This window comes from Zeus faber, assembly GCF_960531495.2.
Source record: "Zeus faber genome assembly, chromosome: 1".
NCBI classification, from domain to species: Eukaryota; Metazoa; Chordata; class Actinopteri; order Zeiformes; family Zeidae; genus Zeus; species Zeus faber.
This window is the reverse complement of record NC_137193.1, coordinates 53061074-53085535: the sequence shown is the minus strand read 5'-3', so window position 1 is coordinate 53085535 and position 24462 is coordinate 53061074. Positions and strand designations below refer to the sequence as shown.

General features: G+C 42.9%; 3 protein-coding genes across 4 annotated transcripts; 2 read left to right on the top strand and 1 right to left on the bottom strand.

Moving 5' to 3' along the window:
• Nucleotides 1–496: 496 nt before the first annotated feature.
• Nucleotides 497–5219, top strand: LOC307229700 (uncharacterized protein). The gene is made up of 5 exons (XM_079999745.1): nt 497–610; nt 1878–2162; nt 2440–3003; nt 4311–4524; nt 4624–5219. The coding sequence occupies exons 2-5, from the start codon at nt 1889–1891 to the stop codon at nt 4835–4837; spliced, it is 1266 nt and encodes a 421-aa protein (XP_079855871.1). The 5' UTR covers nt 497–610; nt 1878–1888; the 3' UTR covers nt 4838–5219.
• Nucleotides 5220–7248: 2029 nt separating this feature from the next.
• On the top strand, nt 7249–12322 carry ndufs7 (NADH:ubiquinone oxidoreductase core subunit S7). 2 transcript variants are annotated; one of them, XM_079999885.1, is made up of 8 exons: nt 7249–7312; nt 8229–8265; nt 8423–8497; nt 8596–8716; nt 10251–10430; nt 10772–10818; nt 11520–11608; nt 12082–12322. In XM_079999885.1, exons 1-8 carry the CDS (start codon nt 7297–7299, stop codon nt 12177–12179), a joined length of 663 nt encoding a protein of 220 aa, XP_079856011.1. In that variant the 5' UTR covers nt 7249–7296; the 3' UTR covers nt 12180–12322. The 2 variants fall into 2 exon arrangements, with proteins under 2 accessions (XP_079856011.1, XP_079856010.1); XM_079999884.1 differs by having other exon boundaries at nt 7295–7312; nt 8205–8265.
• A 123-nt stretch (nt 12323–12445) lies between these two features.
• Nucleotides 12446–17340, bottom strand: gamt (guanidinoacetate N-methyltransferase). Its single transcript, XM_079999819.1, has 6 exons — nt 17075–17340; nt 14980–15125; nt 14832–14895; nt 14385–14452; nt 13887–13997; nt 12446–13717 (listed from the first exon to the last, which is right to left on the bottom strand). Exons 1-6 carry the CDS (start codon nt 17247–17249, stop codon nt 13577–13579), a joined length of 705 nt encoding a protein of 234 aa, XP_079855945.1. The 5' UTR covers nt 17250–17340; the 3' UTR covers nt 12446–13576.
• Between the last annotated feature and the right edge of the window lie 7122 nt (nt 17341–24462).

Genomic DNA, 24462 nt, shown 5'->3' with positions numbered 1-24462 from the left:
AAGACATCTATTGTGGGCGAAGCCGTTATCCTGCTTTGTCCTGACGCCCCTGCACGCTGCACAAATCACCTCAAGTTGGTGACCAAGCACCTGGGGGGGCCCTGACACCACAGCAGAAACCTCTCCCATATCCTCGTCCTAAATAAACAGCATTTCCCTCGTGTAAACCCACAAGTACAACAATGCTATATGGATGAATATGTATAGATAGAATATAATCCACTCATCCCATGTCCATAGCGGTTGAGATCTATTTGGGCTCTTCTCATGACTGATCACTCCACATAAGCAGTTTGCAGGTGACTCTGGGAGCCTATTTTGTTTTTTTGTTTTTTCTTATGAAAGGCTCGGGTCCCAACCCCCCTCTGGTCGGTGTATCCGCTCTGGGTTGATTTGCTCCATATGGCCTGTTCTTCATGGTGCCCGGAGAGCGAGGGGGCGGAGGCACAGCCTAGTATTTTGACCGTCTTGAAATTTGATTCAGAAGTTCAGAGCACTGGAAGACAAAAAAAAGCCAGAGGGGGGAGGGAAGAGCAGACCACAGACGATCGCACGGCTCTCCTGCGATACTGAAAGAGAAAGATCTGGACCGATCTGTACAGTCCACAAGGTAAGTTCGTCCGCTCGAGCGAATTATGCACATATATCGGCGCGGATAGCGGGGAAACTCTTTCTCCTTTGTTTTCCGTAAATGGTCATCAATTCTGATATAGATCCATACCACAGTTCGAATTCAAAGCAAATAAAATATGATGCCGATATATCGGGGCCGGCTTGTTTTGTACCCTTAATGAAACGCGAGTGGCTGGAACTATGCGATGCGGATCCTCCAGGATTCTGTGACGTAAGAAAACGCGCGTTGCCCGCTGCGTCCGCCGCGCCAAATCTTATCTGCTGCGAGATTTACTCCTCTAAACCCCAAAGATGTGGCCTGTACACGGCCATGTCGTGATTTGTTTTGGTAATGGTTCAGTGTGTGTGTGTGTGTGTGTGTGGATTTAGAGATTGGCTTCAAATCCTCGAGATCAGTGGTTCTCAACGTGGGGTCCGGGGACCCCCCCAGGGGTCCTTTTAAGAGGTTTCAGGGGGTCCCCAGCAAAAGGGATAAATAGTTCAACTTCGCCGTTGTTTAATTGATAACGCATTATTATCATATAGACTTTTTGGACCAGTTGTCTTTCTTACTGTAGTAAAGACAGCTATGGAGGTTGGGGCTAAATCATAACTAACAAGAAAAATCTTCTCAGAGTGAGTTCCAGAAAATACATCGTCTTAAATGGTGTCTATCGATATGTTAAAGGTTGAATCACTGCTCTATGTTCTAAATTCAACCCCCAGATGTTAAAACCCCGATCTCTCCAAGTGACTGAAAAAGGTTGTTTTATTTATATTTTTTGATGATGATGCTTTCCTACCCTCCATAGCCTATGATAATAAGTTGAAAGTTTATGATGGAAAATTACACAGATCTGAAAATATAGGCCAATAAACTTTACTATTTATTTCTCAATGATATAAGGGATGTTCAGATTCCACTGTTATTATCCTGTCTCACAGGTTGTGGTGTCTGCCTATAATAAAATCTCTCAAGAAAATAGATAAACAACTTATACTGAGTAGAAGTGGATAATTCCAGTTCACCAAGTAAAAGTCCTGCCATGTTTTTGCTCCACCCACGCACTGATCCCGATAACTTCAGCCATTACTTGGACCTCTGGGTTGAGGCTAATTACCAAATCCCCATGGTCGACTCAAAATCCCAGAGTGGAATTAAAATTTTCTGAACCCAGATTTTCCACTATTATTGTATTACTCTACTGCGAAGCGATTGATTTTTATGTTTTGATATCAGGTGAAGGATAACTGTGTTTATTTAGGTTCTGCAACCATGAGCACCACGGGGCGTCCAGCCGCCACGCAGCAGGAAGGAAAGGAGATGGACAGCGTCAAGGAGTCGATCAGCGACATCATCAATCAGCTCCAGGATATTGATCCTGCAAGGCTCTCCTTCTCCCCCTTCCTCGACCTGGACACTCAGATCTCCTTGGCCCCGGTGTCCGACAGCCCAGAGTCCTCCATGGAGGAGCTCCGCTCTTCGTCTCACTCAGTGACGGGCTCTCAGCATTCCCTTGAAGTTCTTCCAGAAACAGATCAGAACAAAAGTAAAGTAGTCATTTGTGCTTACTTACTCTCTACTTTTAGCTTTGAAAGCTCTGTGTGTGTGTGTGTGTGTGTTTGTGTGTGTGTGACCATGGTTCTGGTTCTACTCGGTCTCAGGCCTTAACACAGCCTGCGGTGTTTCTATAGGGGATGGATTTGTGTAAATACTGTGTAGAAAAGGTTCCAGTATGTTGTTCCATCCCCTTTGACTCAAAATTTCAATATCTGCTTTTGAGTGTGCTGTTCCAAATCTGATTTTCCTTCTTTTTTTCTGAACAGGCTCTGAATCTTGCCACCAGAAGCCAGATGACAGCCTCCCAGACGAGCCCAGAACAAATGAGCCAGAACAGGGAGTGCTGGATAAAGCTCTTTCCAGTGGAATTGCCACGACGCGCGCCTTGGAAGACGACGTGGAAAAGCGCGTCCACACTCACAGCCCTGCGTCCGGCGCAGGCATTCCCAACGGCACAGACACACCAAAGAGGAGCTCGGGTCCCATCCATCAGGACTCTCCGGCCAACGAGGGAAGCCCCCTGATCGACAGAGCCCCGGAGAGCGTGGAGCTGGGGGTGTGGAGCTCAGACCAGCCGGGTCCGGGGGTTGGCGACACAGACGCCGAGGCCCCCGGCGCCGGGCGGCAGTGCTGCTGCCAGTGTAGCTGCTGCCGGTCTGGCCGCGTTCCCGCTCTGTGCTCGGTCCTGGCGTCTCTTTTGGGCGCAGCGGGGATTCTGGGCGCGCTCTATTTCTACGTTCCCGTTGAAATACCACACTGCCCTGACCTGGCCGGTCGCCTCGTCTTCACTCTCTGTTGCTGCTTGGTGGCAGCGCTGCCAATCATACTAGGTACCATGCACCTGCCCGCCATTGTTCACAAAGCACTCTTGGAAATTCTTCAAATAAAAGTTGAGGAGGAAGAGATTTCTGTTGTCTGGCCGCCTTGTCTAGGAATGTCTCAGTGTCTGGTCTCCCTTTAAAATATTTAATTGGAAAGTAGAGAGAGAGTGTGTGTGTGTGTGTGTGTGTGTGTGTGTGTGTGTGTGTGTGTGTGCGTGCCTGCGTGTGGGAGAAGTGCTCTATTTCCCAAACTGGGTCTGGTTATTTTAATCACATCCTAACCAGGACAACCAGGATGCTAAGACACCTTTCTTGTCTAAGGATTTTACAATTGGTGAATTAATCATGAAGATAGATGCATTTATGCAAATGTAAATATTTTAAAGGGCACCTGTTATGCTCCTTTTTAACAAGTTCATAGGTTCACAAGTTCATAAAATGTTTTGATATGATATGCCTCTAAACAACCTGTTCCAGGACGTTCTATTTCAGTGGGTGGCACCACCCTCCGGAGGCCCCTAGGCTGTGAGCTAATGGGATTTGAGCTTGACTTCCGGATTTCGTCGTATTTAGTCTGTAAACTTCCACTGATTTCAGTCCATCAAAATCTTACCTGAACAAATTTGAGGCGTGAAATAAGCAATCCAGTTGCTGAATATTAACTCATATGAGATGCCGCCGGGAGTTTTTTGTTTCATGTAAAAATCTGAAAATAAAATACAATAAATACATCTAAAATTAATACAATTAAAACACAATTTTAATTGATTTTGTTTGGAGAAACACACAGCAGATTGCGCGCAGCCGCCTGCAGTCTATCTACCGCATGCATTTTTATTTAGAAAGAAACACAGCCCAATTATTTTTTTAATATTTACATTTCTATCCTCCGCAGTTTTTCTTCATGGACAGTTGGTTTAATTTCCTCTTCCTTCTAAAAGATTTGTGCTGGTCTGTGAAAACGAACAGAGCAGTTCCGGCGCTTGTTATTCTCCGTCGTGGGAGGAGTTACTCAGGTGGAGGGCGGTTCTGATTCTACCCAGGCCCCATGTGACGTAGGAAGGGGCTGGAGATCTGATCAGCTTGTTTCATAGACAGCTCACAAAAAAAACGACTGGGTTGTCTTATTTCACAGTTTGTGTGTTAGTAGGCCCATCAGAGAGCCAAATGTACACGTGCGCAAGCACTGAAAAAGTGAGTTTTTAATAACAGGTCCCCTTTAAAGGAACGCAAATAGGTCAGATGTGTGAGCTGATATTTGTTTCCGGCTTGCGTTCACAGTGCAGTAAGACAACCTGCTCTGTTTTTCCTTCCAGCGATGCTCCTTGGTTCCGTGTGCCAGTTCTGCACGGGCTCCTTGGATCCGGTGCAGCCGATCTCCAGAAGGCGGGCGCTCCAGCGGTTGTTCGTCTCTTCGTCCTTAGAGCAGCTGTTTCTCTACGTTCTCAACCTCCTGCTCATGGCCTCCCAGCTCCCTCAGGACCAGCTCAAGGTGGTGCCCATGGTGGTCGCTGTATTCATCGTTGGGAGGTGAGTACGTCGGACATGCCGCGAAAAAGCGTGCCGCGCTTCAGGCTAAATGTTGATTACTCCAGTTACATTTTTTTTTTGCCTGTCCTCTATCCTCAGACTTATCTACTGGATAAGCCTTCATGTGTGCAGTTCCTGGCGAGGCTTCGGCTCGGGGCTCACCGTGTTCCCTCTCGTCGCCATGGTGGCACTGAATCTGTTCTACTTGTACAAGCTGGGCCTGAAACATCCGCTTTTTGGATCACAGGACGGACAAAACCAACACCTCTTCTTTACCGACGGAAACGTCACAGAGCCCGGCTGGAGATTCTGATTCTGCCCTCCCCACAGACACCCTGGACACTAAGTGAAAGGGAGAGAGCTTCTCTTTAGTCTTTTAAAAGATGAGATTTTTATAGAAATGTACCATTCCTGTGGTCTACAGTCAAGCTCAACTACAGAGGCTGCCTCTAACCTCCAAGCCAGTGGCGGCTTAACATCTACTTTTGCTCTTCTCCGACAGGACTTTTTATGTGGATTCCTGCTTATTATTTGAAACGCAAGAGCTTTCCTCATGCTTATGGGAAAAAAGCCTTTGAACTAAGTTCTAATCTTTAACATTTGTTTTTTTAAGCTATTCCAGTGCCTATATTTAATGTGTTGAACTCTTTAAGTACGACAGAACTCTTATTTTTTATATGGATACAATGAATTCATTAAAAAAAAAAAAAAAAAACCTCTGGCAAATAACTTTTGTTCTGAAGAATATGTTGATTGTGCAAAACGTTATATACACAATGAAGGACGAATAAAAGCCATTTCTCTAGTATCTTTTAATGTTTTTAGTTGTCTTTCAGTTTCCAAATGTACACTACTGCTGCTTCTCTGGCCCTGGCTTAACAACCACAGCTGGAATAAGTTAAGGTTTCCTTTTTTAGCTTCAGGAGTTTGGTTATTGGACAACCAGAAGGCGTTCTGAGCAACCATTTCTTGTTGCTTCGCTGTAATTGCCTCGTCTACCCCCTCCACCACCACTGATACCGCTGATGCTGCTGTGCAGCTTATTGGAGATCCTGAGGCGGGTGAAGGATGGAGAAGGTGAAAAAGGGGGGAAGGCACGGGAGAACTCCTCTGTAGCCGGGGAGTGGAAAGGAAAGCAAAATCCCAAAGGTTTGGGTTCATGTACGTCGAGGAGAAGCGGGCAGGTTTTTCGCCTCCCCTGTTTCCCTGTTTCCCTTCAGTGACGCGTGCAGGTTCCTCACTGCAGACGTCCTCTGTCCTTCACCTCCTGTCTGCCGTGATCTTACCCATTTCACAAACCAAAGGAGTTCAAACTTTGATACAAAAACAAATAAGCACACTGCTTAATGAAAATGAGCATTGAGCTCAGGCTTTTTTCATGCGACACCACGAGCATTTTTGTGTTGACATGCAAATAATGCATTGTTATGACAGCACGGGGAATAAATGTGACGCAACCAGAAAAACCAGACGAGACATAGTCAGAACATAATTAAAATGATCTGCATCAGAGAAGAACCCTTTATTTATCCTCCTCAGCGTTTGTGGATATGAAGGTTGCAAATAAGCTCAGGATCGCTTGTAGTCAGCATGACCATGTGGACCAGCTGTCCCTGGCAAATGTTCCAACATTTTGGTCATTGTGGTTATTTTTGGGATTACATTTCTCACTCCATTCTGAAGCCTTGCTGGCTGTCAAAGCAGTGCAGTGACAATGGCTGCTTGTTTTTAGGGATGTCAGAGTTAAGAATAAATAAATAAATAAATAATATATATATTTATTTAATGTCTCGATGGTCACTCTGCTGTTTCTGTGTTAAGGTGTTTCGAGATGGTTTTTAATTCCCAGACATAGAGTCAGCCTCCAATTATCCTTTAAACTGGGCGTACTCATCCAGTCCCAGTCGCTCAATCCAGATGAGGCCTGTGAATCATGACTGGACACATAATTAATTTATAAAATACGACATGAAAGATCCTGGGACAAAGGAGGATTTCTTGAATTTCGTTATGTTCGCTTTTGGAACATGGCTGTGTATTTGATCTATTTGATGCAAAACGACAATGAACAATTGCAATTATAAACAATCCATACCTATTTAATACTTCACATATCCTTAGTAATAGAATCATCTATTGAGTCATCGATGAGCAGTCGTGAATCAGCAGTTTAATAAATCGAAATAAATCCAGATTATTTTTTTATTATAATGTGGTAATATAATTTTTGATATATAGAAATATAATTCCAGATAAAAATAAAATAAAATAATGTGGCTGTGTTAGAAATTGAGTCGAGTAAAAGTAAGAAGTCTTTAGAAAACCGAATAAAAAAAACCACCTTTTTTTTTTTAAATGATGGCTTACTTTGACATTGCTTTTTAAAATGTTTTTTTTTATCGTGGTCCGTCTTAATAATACACAGAAGCTGTAGACAGGTGTCTGTCAGTTTCATCCCCACTTTAACTAGGTACAGATACTTGAACAGAGCAACGAAGTACTCGCACCTCGTTACTTTGTCACTTTCCACCCAGGCAGCTGCACTTGGTTAAAGATAATATGTATTTTTGAAGGACTGAGGATGACATTTTAAGTACATAGTCTCAGTATAGCTCACGGGTGGAGCTGCGGGGCTAAAAGAAACGCTCCCATAATAACGGGGGATACGTGTAGTGCACAGCGCCCCCTAAAGGCCGACGGGCACCGCTCACCGGAGCCGGCCCCCGCGTCAGAGCACTTACGTCAGAGCGTGGCGTCACTGTATCGCCAAAGATGGCGGCGTTGGTTGGTAGGTGGTTGCCTCTAATTAAAAAAGCCGAGCGTTTTGTTAGAACAGGACCGCGTTCTCCAAGCGTTTCGCCTCGCCGTGCCTTACAGCGTTTTATGTATGACTGGACTTGGCAGTAATTCCGTTTTATCAGTGACCAGTTGTTAACCTTTAGTTAGTGCGCACACTGACCTTGCTGTATCTGTGCCGGAGTGCTAGCAGGTTAGCACCCTAGCGGGTTAGCTGCCTGCTGGTAGCTGTCATGTAAACATTGTTACCGAACACGTTGCGCACCACGGAGCTGTTTAATAAGGATGTTGAACTTGTTTATCATCTCAGGGTGTCAGTGTGGCCGACACTTTCCCCATACTGATATTTTCTCGTTACATTGTAGATTTATTGCAAAATCTTCATTTTTTTGGTCAGATCTTAGTCTGCATGTCTATTATACCACCTAAGCTATGCGCTGCAGACAATATGTTTGTTTTCAGCTGTTACATCACTTTAGTTTTGCGGTGAAAACAATAAGCTTGGTATATTGAAAGAGCTATTGTACTGGAACATTTACAAGTGGAAAACATCTTGAAAAAGTGGGAGAGCCAGTAACTCCCCAGTGGACTGCATCATCTGTATTTATGGGAAAAGAAAGTACTGTATTGTATCTTTTCTATACAATGAAGTACGTTTTTCAACTGGAAATCAACTTGATTTATGAAAAAGGGCCTTAATCCATACAGATAAATCCAAATACATCTCTCCTTCTTATGGGATTTATTTCAGTTTTATGTATTTTTTTTGGCAAGCAGGTCGTTCCCCAAAATAATCAATTTGGTCGTGCTATTATATGACTTAATTTATAGTTCTATTGCTTTTGTTATGCGAAAAGGCTTGAGATGTATTTCTCATTTCTCAGTTATCATTTCCTTCTCTGTCACAGCCCCTCGCCTCGTCGCGTTTGGCTGTTTGTCAACAAGGTAAGAACATTGTAATCCTGTTGCAGTGCAATCCTGCTGCCAGGTTTACAGCTGCAGTTGCATAAATGTGCCCTTATGCTTTCACACATTACAATGTCATTGTGTCCTTGCCCCATTTCTGACTTGTTTTTTTGTTTTTTTTTTAACTGCTTCTTAGGCCCATTTCATTTTTTGCTGTCCATCAAAGGAATCTACACCACAGTACTAAAGATGAGACAAATGCAAATAAATGGTAAGTTCAGCCCAGAGTCCCATGTCCTGGTAATCTGAATCTATGACCGTAATCATAAGTCTACCCATGGTGATGCTCTGCTCTTTCCATTTATGCAGTGTTGTCCCAATGAGAGGGAAGAGTACAGCAGTGGCTGCAGCCAAGCCGGCAGGTGTTGCCAGCAGTAAGGGCGAGTATGTTATCACCAAGCTGGATGATTTGGTCAACTGGGCTCGCAGGGTGAGTAGATGGAGAAGTCTTATCTGGCTGGAATGTATAAATAGAGATATAAAGAAAATGAGAACTGTGTCAGTTTTCTGTTAACTGTATATATGCATAATGTGTTTTGGTTGCATCTTGCCAACACTTTGATTGTATCCTCAATTCAAATTTCTGCTTGTTTTCGAAAGCAGATATGCCATATTTTTGAATTGGTTACTTCTTTTCACCTAGGATTTTTAAGCAACCCTATTTTATCCAATGACATCATTCTCAATTCAAATGGTGACAGTGCAATAAAGCCCTACAATACAAGTTTGCAAGCAAGGAAAGCTGCATTGAATCACAATTTGGAGTTTCATTGTCTATGTAATATGGCGCAGCACTGTCACCAAAGTTGAAGCAAATTTAAATTCAGGTGGCAGTGGAATGTAACTATTAAATAGAAAACTCAGCTGATATGTCAAATCAACTATGATCATAGGGCTGGGCGATAAAACCATCTAGATCATTTTCACGATAAAATCTTCCACGATAACGATGATAAATTTAAGAGATTTATTTTCGATCCAGTTCGAAACAGTCAGTTTTCCTACCTACAAAGACACAACATGAACAGCCAATACTACAGAGCAACGAAACCTCCACGTGACACCAACAGGTCATCGTACAGCAGGAAAGCCGATGCTTCCTTCGCTCTCTCCCCGGCCCACGGTTCTCTCCGGCCAGGCGGCGGGGATGAGGCCGCCAGAGCTGATGCGGCGGGTCTTCCTGAAAAAACGAATTGAACTTGACCTCGCCCTCCTCCCAACCCCAGCCCGGCACAGCTCCTGCAATAGGGGAGAAAATAAAAAAAAGAATCAGCCAGTTTCCGTGATGTCTGGTCTGATGTGGTCAGAAAGAGTCCCTCGGTCCGCTTCCAAAATACTGTACAGCCGTGATATATTGATATTTTATTTATTTCTCTTTTTAGTTTACATATTTTTATTTTATTTTATTTTATGCAGTGTTTAAGGTAAAGCCATGAGAATACAATTAAAACTGTAAATTCAGTATTATTATTATTATTATTATTATTATTATATATATTGTGATAATTATTGACATCGTTCAATATAAAAACAACCGATCGTGATAACATATTCCGGCCATATTGTCCGGCTCTATATGATCATAAGTATCATCAGACCACCTGACAACATCATCCGCCTCCCAACCTTATTGGGGAAAAAAATTGAACACAGCACTGTTGCATAAAGCTGATGTTACGGCTTTCGCCTTGTGTTACGTCTTAGGACAATGAATACTTTTTAGGATTCTAATACTGGAGCCAGTACTAATACCAGAGAAATAAACACATGTTAAGAAAGTCTTAGTGGACCTTATTGAGATAAAACACACTCAGTGTGTATAGCGGTGCCAACATTCGCTTAACAATGAAGTGAATTATTCTCGATCAATATTTTGTGTAAGTATCAATTGCTGTACAGGTCTGATCATTACCTCAGCCTCCAGTGTGGCACTACAATAAGTGTAACGTGAGTCTCCCCTTCAGAGCTCCCTGTGGCCCATGACCTTCGGCCTGGCCTGCTGCGCTGTGGAGATGATGCACATGGCCGCTCCCCGCTATGACATGGACAGGTTCGGGGTGGTGTTCCGGGCCAGCCCCAGGCAGTCCGACGTCATGATAGTGGCGGGAACCCTGACCAACAAAATGGCCCCAGCTCTTCGAAAGGTAAGAGGAGAGGGGCAGCTGGAATTTGGGGTCTTTGGCAGCTTTATGTTGGGACATATTTGTGTCATTACTATGTTGTGTATATAACTTGACAGGGTCTTTGTCACATACTTTTTGAGTTGGACAAAAATAATTATTTTCCTCTTTTTATGAGCTATGTAAGCAAGACATTTGTTTTGAATCAACGTGGAAGTAGCCAGAGTATTTCAAGAGTTATTAATCGTAGTCTGGTGAATGAAAATTGCTTACTTATCATGTCGACTTGAGGAGGCACACTCATTTGAAAATGATTAGTTCCAAATAATCAGTTTGGTAACGTGGTGGAATTGTTTTCTTTGTAGGTGTACGACCAGATGCCAGAGCCAAGATACGTAATTTCCATGGGAAGGTAATTGACCTCCCCCTTACCTTAGGACTCCTCTATTCATAACTCCTCCTTTATTCTATGTTATACATAAATTGAAAGAGGCTCAATCAATTTGAGATAACCCCACCGTTTAAAAAGCATCTCAAAAGTGATTATCATGGAATTAAAGTTGCGGTGTGTAGAATTTAGTGGCATCGAGCAGTGAGGTTTCAGATCGCAACCAACTGAATACCGCTCCTCATGGCGGTGCAACATGGTGGCCCCTGTGGAAGAGACGGTGGCCGTGAAAAATATCACATATTTTCCGTCCGTTCCCTAAATTCTACAGACTGCACCTTTTAAAACTTATGTAAAATGTATAAAATATTTAAATGTATTTATTGTTATTTATTTATTTATTTATTTTAATAAATACTACTGTTGAGATTTGAGTAACCATTTTGAGCCATTTGAGAATAACTTAAAGGTTTGATTGTTTTGGTTAATGAATATAGTTTTTTACATCAATCTGATTTTGTCAACAGATAATTTTGACATGTCTTTACAAGCACATTGTACCTACTGTAATGTTCAAAATATAAATTTTTAGAGATGCTAAGCATAATGTATGAATTGTAATGCGTAGATTTGTCATCATAGGATTTGATTTACATATAACTTGTCTATTCTCCAGGTCAAACCCTCTTAGATATAAATTCTTGCATGTATTTTATCTGGTGCAGCTGCGCCAACGGAGGTGGCTACTACCACTACTCCTATGCTGTTGTCAGAGGCTGCGACCGGATTGTACCAGTGGACATCTACGTCCCAGGTATGCCCCCACGTCACTAAGTTTTACTCCTGGAAATCCTAAAATCCAGAAATCTATTCTTGAAATTAAACCATGTGGTTGTGTGACTGTTTAAAGACGAAAGTGTTTTGTTTGTGGCCAGGGTGGCAACACAAAGCCATCAACAAATGGGGTAAATTCTGAATTGCCATCATTTTATAATTCAGCGAATCGCTGTGATTTTGAACTTTGAGGTGATTCGTTGTCGCTGAGCAGGCAGCCTCAGGGTTTGGGTTCTAGCTGCTGTTTTATTGATTTGTAGTGAATTTGTCCCTAATGCTCCCTGGGTTAGTGGTTCCAAACATATTTACCATTTAGTAACTGATAAGACTGCCAAGGTAGCGGGTTCCATTCTGTTTTTGGACATTTTAAATGTATTGTACTGTAATAGATTTATATTCATAACCCCTTAAATGTTTAATAGCTGCCGTTTATGTCTCCACCTCAATATTCAGGCTGCCCCCCCACGGCAGAGGCCCTCCTCTACGGGACCCTACAGTTACAGAAGAAAATCAAGCGTGAGAAGAAGATGCGTATCTGGTATCGGAAGTGAAAGTGCTGGTCTGTGTGGCTGTGTGTACATTTTGTCTTTCTGGGTGGTCTGCTGAGCTGGTTGGCACTGTCTCCTGGAGCTCCAGCTCCTCCTCCATGTAGAAAATCGCTAATTAACTTTAATAAAGTCAGGCTTGTCATTTACCCTGGTTATATTTGCATTTTTATTTATTTTCTTGCTCCATGGGTACTGGCAATTATTGTCATTCAATTCCATGGCCATTTACAATGTTTTTTTTTCAAATCTTTCCCTCATGCATGCACTCATTATAGGATAGCAATGTGTTATTGATCATGTTGATGCCTATATTCAGTGTCAGTTTCTTTGCCAAGTTGTGACTTGACTGTAGGCCGTTAGAGGGCGACGGTGAGCTACACATGGTCGACCCTGCAGGCTCAGTAATTGGTCGAAACCCCCAGAGCCTTTGGCAGTTGGTTCAAGTCCGATCCCAATACTATAACCTTCAAATCGACCCCATTTCCCAAGTGCCTTCCTGCATGCTAGATAAAACAGCAAGGACGAAGCAATGTATAACTACAAAGTCCCCACCAGGAGATAAAAGCCAGTCTCCCACGTTAACCTTGTCATTACAAATTTTATAGCCAATCCATACTAGCTTCTAGTTGCCGTTCACATGTTTTTATTTGGATTTTTTTTAAATTGTCAGGCAAAACAACACGTCGACTTACTTGTATCTGGAAATGCACCATGTGATAGACGACTTAGTTTGTATGCATCGCTAATTGTAGACTTGTGTTTTATATCATGTGACATCTGAAGCCTCCCATTACAAAAAAGGGCATAGGGTTCATAATGTCGACCACCAATATGTGAAAACAGCAAGGGTGTCTCACCAAAATATTCTGAAGCTGAAAGACTGAACATCTATGCACTCTCACATGTCAAAGTTTTTCAAAGACCAACTTAAATTAAATTGGAAATTTATTTCTCAGTGTTGTACACTTCTGCTACACACCATAATGGCTGCACTGTTTTAATTGTATTATGTGGTTTGCCCTCGGACATTTGGGACATTTTTTACATTACATATTTTGTTTTAAAACCTTTAATTGCGTAGGAAATGTTAAAAGTTATTACTCAGTTATTTAATGACATTTAGTGTGAAAATCTGCATTGACTTTGTAACATGGTAAAATGTGGTTAACCATTGTCAAGGGCATAATGTTTTTACTTCCTGCAACATGGCTAATGTTAAATGCTGCCCTTATGTATTCCTGTGAGCTTCCATGTTTGGACCCCTTAATAAGTACAAGTGGTTATACATTGAGTAGAGATGTTTATGGATTTATGGGGTTAGGGGGTCAAGAAGTGCACACTTAAAGAACAACCTGAGCCAAAGCAGTCAGTTCTAGAGGTATATTTAGGACATTAGGACTTTACTCTTTAACAATAGTAGGCGTGATCATCTTTTGGAAGGAATAGTATTTGCATTCACTTGGAGGTACAATGTCCATGGTTGTGGTGCTTATCTTCTCCTTCTTGAAACCGGCCTGGACCAGTTGAGGCTGCTGGGTCTCCTGAAAGATCAATAAAACGAGCCTAAGCAAACAAGCCACATTTGTATGCAATATCAGGCTCCTATATGCACGGTTCTTTATTATTATTATTATTATTATTATTATTATTATTATACAAGGACGGATCACAAGTAGTGTTATCGAAATGTGGGTTCAAGAGCGGCTGTACCTCAAACATCTTCTCAATGTTGTCGTATTTGGCTTTGAGCAGTTCTCCCCAAGAGGTCAGGTTGCAGTATGTGAGGATACCGCCAGATTTGAGCAGCCTGTGGGCGTGGCCCTGCAGAGACATGGACATGGACACGGACCAATCAACCCTGGAAGTCTGTCCTAACGCGGCGGCCTGAGGGACAGTCTGTCTGTGCTGAGTCCATCCCAGCGTGGCGTCTTACGTCACGTTTGCCAATATCAATGGTACCCAGCGGGCTGTAAAGATGGGCCAACGACGCTCCCCAAGGAGAATTATTTTTGCATTCATTTTCCAGGCCGGACATTTTCAGCTTAACGTGGCAGCTTAGTCGTTATAAGCAACTCCAGCTCACCACTAACATTTGTTCTCACGTGACGTAAGTGTCTTTTAGCAATCTCTATTAAAACGCCCCGGGTTTCCAATTGACACTAACAGCTCCCTGAGGTAGGCTGTGTAACACTGAAGCAGAGCTGTTACCTTGATGAAGTCGAACTGGTGAGTGTGCCAGGTGTCCTCTGACAGAGGGTACGTGTCGTACAGGATACCTGGTGGAGGAAATACACAATATCAGCAGCTACAAAGCGCTGACAAGAAGAAGCCATTTAATCAAATAAAAAGACTCATCTTTTCCACTTTTTCCAATGTATTTTTTTCCCGTTTTTATAATATACAACACAGCCTTGAAAAATAAAATAAAACCAATGCTTTTATGTTAACGTCAATGCACTAGGTTGCCGCTCTAGTTTCTCTGACATGCCTTTGGCCGATGACGGAGCTACTATTCAGCACACTTTTAATTGATTTGTGTAATTTACTTTTTCCTCTATGTTCAATGCTTCTACCGATGAGATTGGACGTCTCCTTTAGCCCTCCCAAAAATAAAAGGACTGGCTGTCCGGTCAGCAGAAATCTCTCACGTCTCACCATCAAAGTGGTTGTCCGGCAGGGTGGGCACCACCTCCTCCCATAGACCCTTCAAAGGCACAATCTGCAGGAAGAACAGTTTTGTTTACGGTTCAGTTGGCGTTTTCAAATCCCAGCGCACACCGTTGGGATAGAAGAGCCTCCTCACCTTATGTGGCTGAGATTTGGCCCACTCCTGGAGCCTGGCGAACACTCCGTCGTTGCACTCAATGATCCAGTGCTCCTCAATGGGGAATGACTCCACTTTGGTGGCAGCGATGGCCATGCCAAATCCAATTTCCAGAACCCGACCGCCTACGAAACGCGACACAAAGAAACATGTCAGTGGGAGAAAGCGCACAACCAAGACAGTCTTGTCCTCTTGCAGGTACAGTCTAAAAGTGTGGTTTAACTCCTGTTGTGTAGATGGTGAAAGAGATCGGAGTGTGGCCAGAGGGGGTCACTGGAGGTGTTGTCTTCAGAGTTTTCTTTACAACCTCTGCTGGGGATTGTCTTTTCAATCCAAGGAACCGTCTAACCAACCATTCACTGTCACCAGACCCGTTAGCTTGACTCCAGGGAGGACATCTGTGATGTGTTCCGTCCCCCAGTTAACAATCCACTCTTTAATCAGAATGCAGCTTCCACTGCCGTGGGGTGTCAGACGCCTTCTCTTGAGCTTGATAAAGGAGAATCTGTATTATGCTCCTATCCTGGTGGGTTCTAATTGTTATTTTTGCGGCTTATAGTTTCAAGAAGGGGAGAGAAGCGAGCTTGGGGGCATCTTGCTTGCAAACCAGAGTCCCTAAAAATCCCTGGAATGTGAGGAGAGCCAGTTGGCTGTAGCAGGTGATGGATAAAAAAAGGTCATCAGGGTTGATCGAGTAGACTTACAGAGAAGCTTATAAATAGATGTGGCTAACACAAATGCTGTTAACTTTTTATGTTGTGTCCATGGGTTCCTTGGAAGGTTCTTATAACTCAAATCTATTATTATTATTATTATTATAATAAGTAGTAGTAGTAGTAATTGTAATTGCAGTAGTAGCAATAGCCGTAGTATTAGTAGTAGTAGTAGTAGTAATAGCAGCAGAGTAGTAGTAATAGCAGCAGTAATAGTAGTAGTAGTAATAGTAATAGCAGTAGTAGTAGTAGTAGCAATAGGAGGAGGAGGAACTGTTCCCAACCTGCAACACATTTGTAAGGTTGGCATGATGTGGATTTGGATCTATTGTGCCAGCGCATGGTATTTATTGAAATTGTCCCGTGCATTGACCATTGCAATCATTTCAAACAGCTCCACTCGCCAATTTCCCAACAGCTGTTGCCTAACTGGGACATCCCGCATGTCCCCATAGGGGCCGGGGCCGTTCTGGCAGCTCGCCATGAGCCGAGCAGCTGCTTGCAGCGCTCTGCGGGACGCGCACGTGTTCCGATAAGAAGTTGTGGTCGTGGGCAGATCGACTCACTTGAGGTGTGTCGCTCATTTCGAGTCGGCGTATTTGAGTGACATCTGAATGCATAGGGGGTTTTCAGGTTCAAGGGTCAAAGTTTTTTTTTTTTTCTTCTTCGTCGGATTTAGCATTATGCACATTTCAGGCCGACAGAGGGGCAGGGCGTGCAAATTCGTTTGCAGCTGATTTTTTTTTTTAATTTTTTTATTTTTTTATTACGTTTTCAGGTCGAGCTTTATCTGCATAGCGCCTATAGAACCTCAGCAAAGTCTTTCACAAGAAAAAAATAAATAAAACAAAGATAATCTTAGCCTAAAATAAAGTAAAAAAAAATACATTTAGCTTTTTTCATTATTTTGATATTGTGTCTTTGTAGATGCATTTTGCTTGTTTGCGTTGCTTTGATTGTTGCAATGTGATTGCCTCTTTTCCCCAAGTATAGCTCGATTATTATTATTAATAAATAATAATTATAATAATAATAATCACATAAAAGCATAAGACACACAGACAGTTAAGAGTGTCGGAATCGTGCGTGCGCTTTCTTTTCAAAGTTTCTGATTGTATCGATTCAAATTGCAACTCCGTTTCGAGAACGACTCGTTCAAAATGACTCGTTGGTCCTCGGCCCGCGCCAAAGTTCAAGGAACCGCTCATTCGACGACTTAACGCGAACGAGTCGCGATCAACGTGCGGCTGACGAGGGCGTAACGGGGGATGCAATGGGGACGCACGTCGCCGGGTTTTGTTTTGTTTTTGGGGTTTTTTTTGGGGGGGGTGGGGTGGGACGGGTCGCGTCATGGCGGGTACCTTTCGACGACGCTACGGCCGCCAGGGAGTGCATGTACGGGGTCTCCCAGCGCTCCATCACGGGCTTGCCCAGGATCTCCAGGTGCGTGTCCGCCGCGTCGTAGCCGGCGCTCGCGTCGTGCCAGCCGGCCTTGCAGTCCTCCCCCTGCGCGAAGATGGGCGGTGCGGCGCTCATGGCTGGACGGGCGGTTTCTCGGCGGGTTCGGCGGGTTGTTCGGACTGTCGTTCTCCGCGCGGGGGCACCGAGGAGGCGGCGGGCGGCGGGCGGCGGGGTTTTTATAGACGGCGCGGAGGTGCTGACTCGTCGATTAGTTGCGGCAAAGTCAACAAGGCGGCGACTGGAGCAGATAGCGCGCGTTCCAAGGATGGCGAAACGCGGCGAAAGCTCAGTCAAGGATCCCTGTTGGAAGCGGTTTGCGGTCGTTACGTAAACGACTTGACCAGTCGCATTCAATGATTCCATTGGGGCATACATGTGAAATGTCAACATTCCCACCGCGGTTTTCATTTTCAAACAGACTATTCATATGCGCAGTGAAGTATTAGAGATTGGAAATGGAAATGTACTCATACATACAAACGTCTCTCGTCGTGCGTGACGATATCGAGGACATTTTTTTATGTAAAAATCGAAAATGTTCAGTCAAGTTAATAGTCACAAATTTAAAAGCGATATTGTGAAAATCTTTATTTCTTAGCTCTGCCAAATTTGAAATTTAGATATTAATAGGCATATTTTAAGAGAAAATATCTACATATTTACATTTAAGAGCAATATCCACTCCTGGATATCTCAGGGAGTAATGTTGCGAAGCTGCCATATAGATATGTGACAATATGGATAGTAAAAAAAATAACTGGCAGCAAAGTCAGATTTTCCATAGTGAGTCTAGAATAAACAGAGAGAGCACAATCATCATTAAAGATCCTTGAGGTCAGTCGATAAGGAATATCTCATAAACATATGGTGCGGTCTCTGCCAACACAGTTCCTGCGATAGTAGTAATTGCCAGGATATAGGCGCAGGCAGGTGTCCAGCACATTTTTTGGACAGGTGGCAAACACAGTTCTAGTCGTAATAGTAGCAGCAGTTTCGTAACCAGGGTGCTGGAGAAGGTGCATTCATACCGTAAATCTGCAGCAGAGGACGCATGCACATAACCTAGACTCCATACAACAAGTTGTCATGCAGATAAAAGACATGATGGTGTAATCCAACAAACATTCATAGGTAAACCAGTGTAGAAGATAATGGTACAACCAACATGAGCCTACATATAAATGTGTGCTACATGTGTAGCATGGTCACTTTAATGCATAGGCTAACTGTGGCATAGCCTAGGGGACCCCATCTGGAAGGCCCCTGACCCATTGGCCACCCCAAAAAAAACGTCAAAAAGTTGATCACTTTATGAAAAAATGTACAACATTACAGTACTATGTGTTTGATAGATTGCCGTTGATAGAATTGGTTTAATTTTGGCAATATTTCTAAGATGCTTGAAAGCAGCCTTTCAATATGCTGGTCAAATAAATGGCCCGAGATCGAAAGTGACACAATCATTTTTGACTGTTGGGACTTTGACTGAATTGTCATACATACTGATATAATCCTCATTCCTATAAAGTCACGGTCACCGTTTTGCATGTAGTTTGCGTGCTTATTTTTCCTGTAAATTGCATAAAAATGATGCAAATGTAAACAAAATGCCACTAATTTCAGCTTACCCCATCAGTGATTAAGTTTCTGCCACAGAAAGAAGGCATCACTTTTTCATTTCGCTACAGTTATTGCTATTAATGGTCGCGCACCAAATGATGGAACCAGCTTAAATCTCTTAAAAATCAATAGAACAGGAAGCAATAATTTGCATGGAATATATTTAAAACAGATTTTATTCATTTGAATATTGAAGACAAACATCTCTTCAACACTTTTCATTTAATTTAATTTTTGCTAACAAATGTACTCTCACATGTCTGTCATTCTTTTAAAATCACTGTGTTTACGTGAACTGCACATTCATGTATATTTTTGTAAACATTTCACAAATCAGTAAGGAGCAAGATGAATTCAGACACATCAAATTTGAAGACATCAAACTGTTCATACCATCATCTTCATTCTGATATGAATGATGTGGTTTAGGTTTTTCCTTAACCCCAGGAACTTTCAAATTTGTTCCAGTCTTGGCTTCTCAATTTAGAACAGCGAGAAGTTGCTGGCTCAGGTTCTGAGATGACTGCTTCGACATCTTCCTTATAGTAGAATATGGCATCTGGAGCTTGTGGCCACATGAATAAGTTCTTATTCCCTGACTGACGCATGGCATTGACCCTGATATCTTCTCCCACAACCTCAAGAACCTGGCCTACATATGGAAGTTGATCGTATGTTACAATCACAAATTTGCCACATACTCCTGATCACTTTCCCCCCTCTGCGACTCAGAGGTTGATGCCTCCTCAGAGGTTGAGGGCTCCTCCGCGTTGGATGTGGTGTTCCTCAGGTCAACTTGTACAGGCCGGTAACATGAGCATGTTTTCATTTCGGCATGTTTGCAAAAGCACGACATCTCCCTGTGCCTGATTTGTGCTGCTTGGGAAGACAAGATCTGGTGGATCTTTAAAGTGCCCTTCACAGCTCTCATGTCCTCCGGGAACATGTCGTCATATTTTGCTATGGCATCTTCACTTACCCAGCAGTAATGTATACTCGTTCCAGACTTTTTTGCCAACATATCATACAAGTCCTGCGGGGTCTGCAGCTCACCTCCACGTAGAACGTATTGGTCTGCCTCCCTCTTCACAGCAGCACCAACGCCATCCGGGGCACCCTTTCCGTAATACTTCTCTGAGAACTTCCATGTTGTGTGTGCAAAACCAAACAGGAATGGCACAGTACTCAACAGATAAAAGTTCCCTTTGTTCCTGTATTGAGTAAGTGGTCCAGCGCTGATGAGGTGTAATGTTGTTATCTGGGGGTTGGTTGCTCGCAGCTCTTTCAAGATGGGCTCCATGTGTCCCCACACTGCTCTCTCATCATGACGAAGGCAGTCTGAGACCGTTGCATACGACTTAAGTCCACCTACAGTGTAGAGAACAGCTGTATGGATGGTTGCCTGCTTTCGACTACCTCCGAAATGGAATGACTGTATATTTCTATGCAACTTGCAGGCATAGTGCTCAGAGAAGTCGACATGTAGAACAGCTTCAGAGTCGGTGAGTGTATCTTTTACGTAACGAAACTGCTCTGCTTGATGAATCCAGATGCACTGATGGATAGCAATTTCTTCAAGCTTTCTTTGGAAGAGCTCTTTGAGTTGTTGTATTGTTCCTGTGTGTGTGCGCTTTACAACATTGGCAAAGGTCTTCTCACCATTACTAGATCTGACCCGCTCCCATTGCTCCCAAGAGACTTCAGCACACTCTAACTCTGGCAATTCAACCTCATCAAAGCAACATTCTGGATACATACGATCCATACAAACCTTCTTCTTAAGGTCACACACAATCATGCTCAACAATTCTGAGATGACAGGGCTTCTGACAATTCAGAAGCCCTTTTATGGCAAGTTTCTGAATCAGCAACCTCATGTTTTCATGTGCGACACATACACACGTCTCTGTCCCGGGACTTTGGCTCTGGGATGTTAAATGGCCAATATCGAACAAATTGTTTCTCCATGTCATATAGACAATTTGGAACATTCCACCTCTGTCTGATACTGAGTCTGGAGTTCATTGAGGGGCTTGGCCAGAACTCTTCTTTGCATTTTTTGTTTATTTTTGGTGATGACGTCTTTTTTTGCCTGCTAAAAGAAAACTGTTTTCATCTCTGACCAAAAACTTGACAACTGCTTGCTTTCTCTCTGCTAACAGTTTCTTGATTCCCCTTTGCTTGATTTTTTTTCTTTTGGGCCTTGACTTGGTCTTGCCATCAATCTGCTTTCCCTCTTTTGAGATTTATCTTTCATTTTTCTCATCTCTACCAGCTTTTTCCTCATACATACAACCTGCTTTTGCAGAATACCCTTCTCCTTCTGCAGTCTTTTGCAGCGTTTTTCTTCTGAATTACTCCTTCTATCAAGCCTCTCAACCCTCTCTGGTGTGGAAGCCACCAGTGGACTAAAACCCTCATTCATTGGTACTGGGTCTACCACAAGTGGATCATCATTTTCTGAAGGCTCTGGAGCAACAGCTACGTCAATTGGTGGAGTGTTCTCCATTGATGGCGGTGTGAGGTCTAACGCACCATTTTCCATCTTTTTTCCTATCTCTGTATTCACTGGATGCAGCCTTCCATTTCCCTCTCCGCTTCTTCCTCTCTCTGTCTGACAGCTCACTTGACTTTGCGCGAGGAATCGTTCCCTGATGCTTTCTTCTCTGATAGCTGAAACAAATGTAGCATTGTGTCAAACTACAGTGTACAGTGTCGCACCACGGGACATTTGGTCGCGCCACATGATATTTTCAAATTCAATCAAAATGTACAGGCATAGCATTGGACACCTAAACAAAACCAGCTGTTTTCTCGCGATGGGTCACAATGACATTTATGATCAAATTATGAATTTGTGAAAGTAAATCAATATTTCTCATCATTTTGAGGTCATACCACATGACATCCAGATTTGGAAACTATCTAGCAGCCATTTTAAAAGCAGGTGTTTTTTTTATAAAGATGAGAGAGAGTTGCAAACCTGCTAACTGCTTCTGTGGGTCCTTTACAAAGTTGTATGTGATAGAACTTCCTGTCTTGGGGTAGCTTTCAAAATAAAAGCTCCAAAATGGTGGTTTCTTCATGGTCGCACCACATATTTCATAAAATGGACATACTTGAACAAGGTATACTCGCGTAATAAGAGGGAAATATCATTACAAGGTCACTGTAATTTCACATGAGGTTACAAAACACTTTAGAATTTATGCCAGATAGGGCAGAAAATAAATTTGAATAGATTTGGATTCATTTTAAATAAATGTCCAAAACTGGATTCATGACTGGACGGTCGCACCACATGATATCTTTATAGACTTTAAGTAGCAAAACAAATGAAATGCCTAATGATTTTGAAAAATGTATGTGGTTACACATAGAGGTTATGAACCAAATATATATGGTATATTTTAGTTTTCTAGAATACAAGAATACAAATTTCTAGAAAACAAGAAAAAATGCAGTTGGACAGTATATTTAGCCGTCACGTCAGTGACCCACAAAGAAAGCCACCTGGCTATTTATTTTTCTTTCTGTCATCAATCTGAGCTCAATGGAGACTGGAACATATTGTAAACCTAAAAAAACCACCAAAGTGCTTTAACTGAAGCATCATTATGCAGAGTGGCCCGTACAGTGGACTAGTAGAATGCATACCGTATTGAACATTACCATTTAAAACTGTTGTGCCCAAATGTGGCCATGTTGTTAATTGTTGTTCATTTAACATAATAAAGCTCAGCCCTGCTGATTTACTAATTTTCATTTGACGCCCTTGTCTGGATTTACTCGCTCCTCATTTTGGTTCAATGCTCTGGTGCCACTGTGTGATGGACAAAAATGGTTAATCTTTGTTGAGCCTCTGCCACAGTTGCCCACTACTCACTTCAGTCTCATTCAGTGCAGGTGAGTGGTAGCAGCTCAGTCTTCATCCACCCACCGCCTCTTTGTCAAAATCTACACTGATCTATTCTACAAAATCATGCCACAACCGCTATGTTTTTGATACAGACGACAGTAGTGCGTCTTCATATGAATAAACTTTCTATCATCATGGGTAATAAATCAATGCAATTTGGAAATTGTTCTGGTTTTCGGTCGCTTGTGAACACACACCTCCTCTACACTTCAAGAATAATGGCTTCTTAAAACAATTTCATATTTAGTTCTGGTCTGGAGACCTTGTCATGTGCTTGACGACTGACATGTCTTCCTAAATATTCCTTCAGGCTCGGGTCAAAAGTGACATCCATCAATGGGTGCACAGCTGGATTTTCCAGTAACCGGTTGGTAAATCATTGAAATGTTCGAAGCAGTCTTCTCTTCCTTTTTCATGGTTCAGCTAATTTCACGTACTAGATTCACATAGAATGGGAAATAGATGATAACAAGGACAAAAGCTTCATCCACAGTTAATTTCCACCATATTTTAGAGTTTTTCTCCTGCATATTTAGTTCACCCAAAAATTGGCCAGCGGATTTGAAAACTGTCGCTTAACTTCTGCTGCTTGCCTCAGGGATTAATTATGGAATTAACATTTTCCACAGAAGAGCAATCAATCAACACTGGTCCACAGACTATAGGGTAAGACAACAACATAATAAGCCACTGTTTATGTTGAGATAATCTCTTTAGTGGCTGTTTTTGAGAGAACATGTGCTCGGACTGTCTCTCATGATTTGGCTACTGCGGGACACTATTGAATGATGCGCATCGGGGGATTTAGAAGTTGGTATACGCAATGCCCAGTAGGTATACCTGCGTATACCCTGCACTGCACCACGGCATACCAGTATTGCGGGGAGCTTTCTGGCCAGTTACAAAGCCTATGATTTTATGTTTAAATGTAAATATTAAACATTTTTTTTGTTGATCTGTCGGCTCGATGAATGGAAATTATGTGGAAGGGCAGTCATTCTGTGTGTGTGTGTGTGTGTGTGTGTGCACGCCTTCCTCTTCTTTGGCGTAACCTGATGGCAGCTCTTCCAAACGCTCAGCCCTGTGACATCACAAAGACATCACATGACGATGAACCCCCAGTTGCCGCGGCTACGGCGGTGGGGGCGTACCCGTCAACCCCTCCCGTTTTCCCCTGGGGATTCTCCTGTGTTTTACCCTTCTCTCCCACTGTCTTTCCGTTTAAATATGCTTGCGTAAATCTCCCGTATTTTTTTTAACCTTTCCGAAAAAAAGGTTCCATTTCCGCCGTTTCTGGCAAACGAACGGGGAGACTTTCTCAGTCGCTCTCTTAGCCCCCCACATTTCCCTTATGTTGACTTTGATAAATATTGTCATTAAGAATGTATAGCAATCACATCACAGTAATATCTATCTGTATGGAGTTGGCACTGGCAAGCTACTGAGATAAATACAGGAAGGCAGGGTCCTCCACCAGCTCAACAGGGCTAGCGGCTCTGCAGGCGCTCAACCAGGACCGTACTGAGGTTTGATGTAGGTCTAATGGCAGCTTATCGTCGGAGCAATTAAGCAAATCTGTGTTATCAATTTCATCCCCTTTTACGTTCTTTATCGGTGGGGGCGGACTGACCCTTGTTCTGACCCACTGATTTTTGTGATTTTTTTTTTTTTTTTTTTCACTCGAGGCAATGGGGATGTTTTCACCCGCAGGGTGCTGTTCTTGTTTGGGAACTCTCCTCCATGTCGACA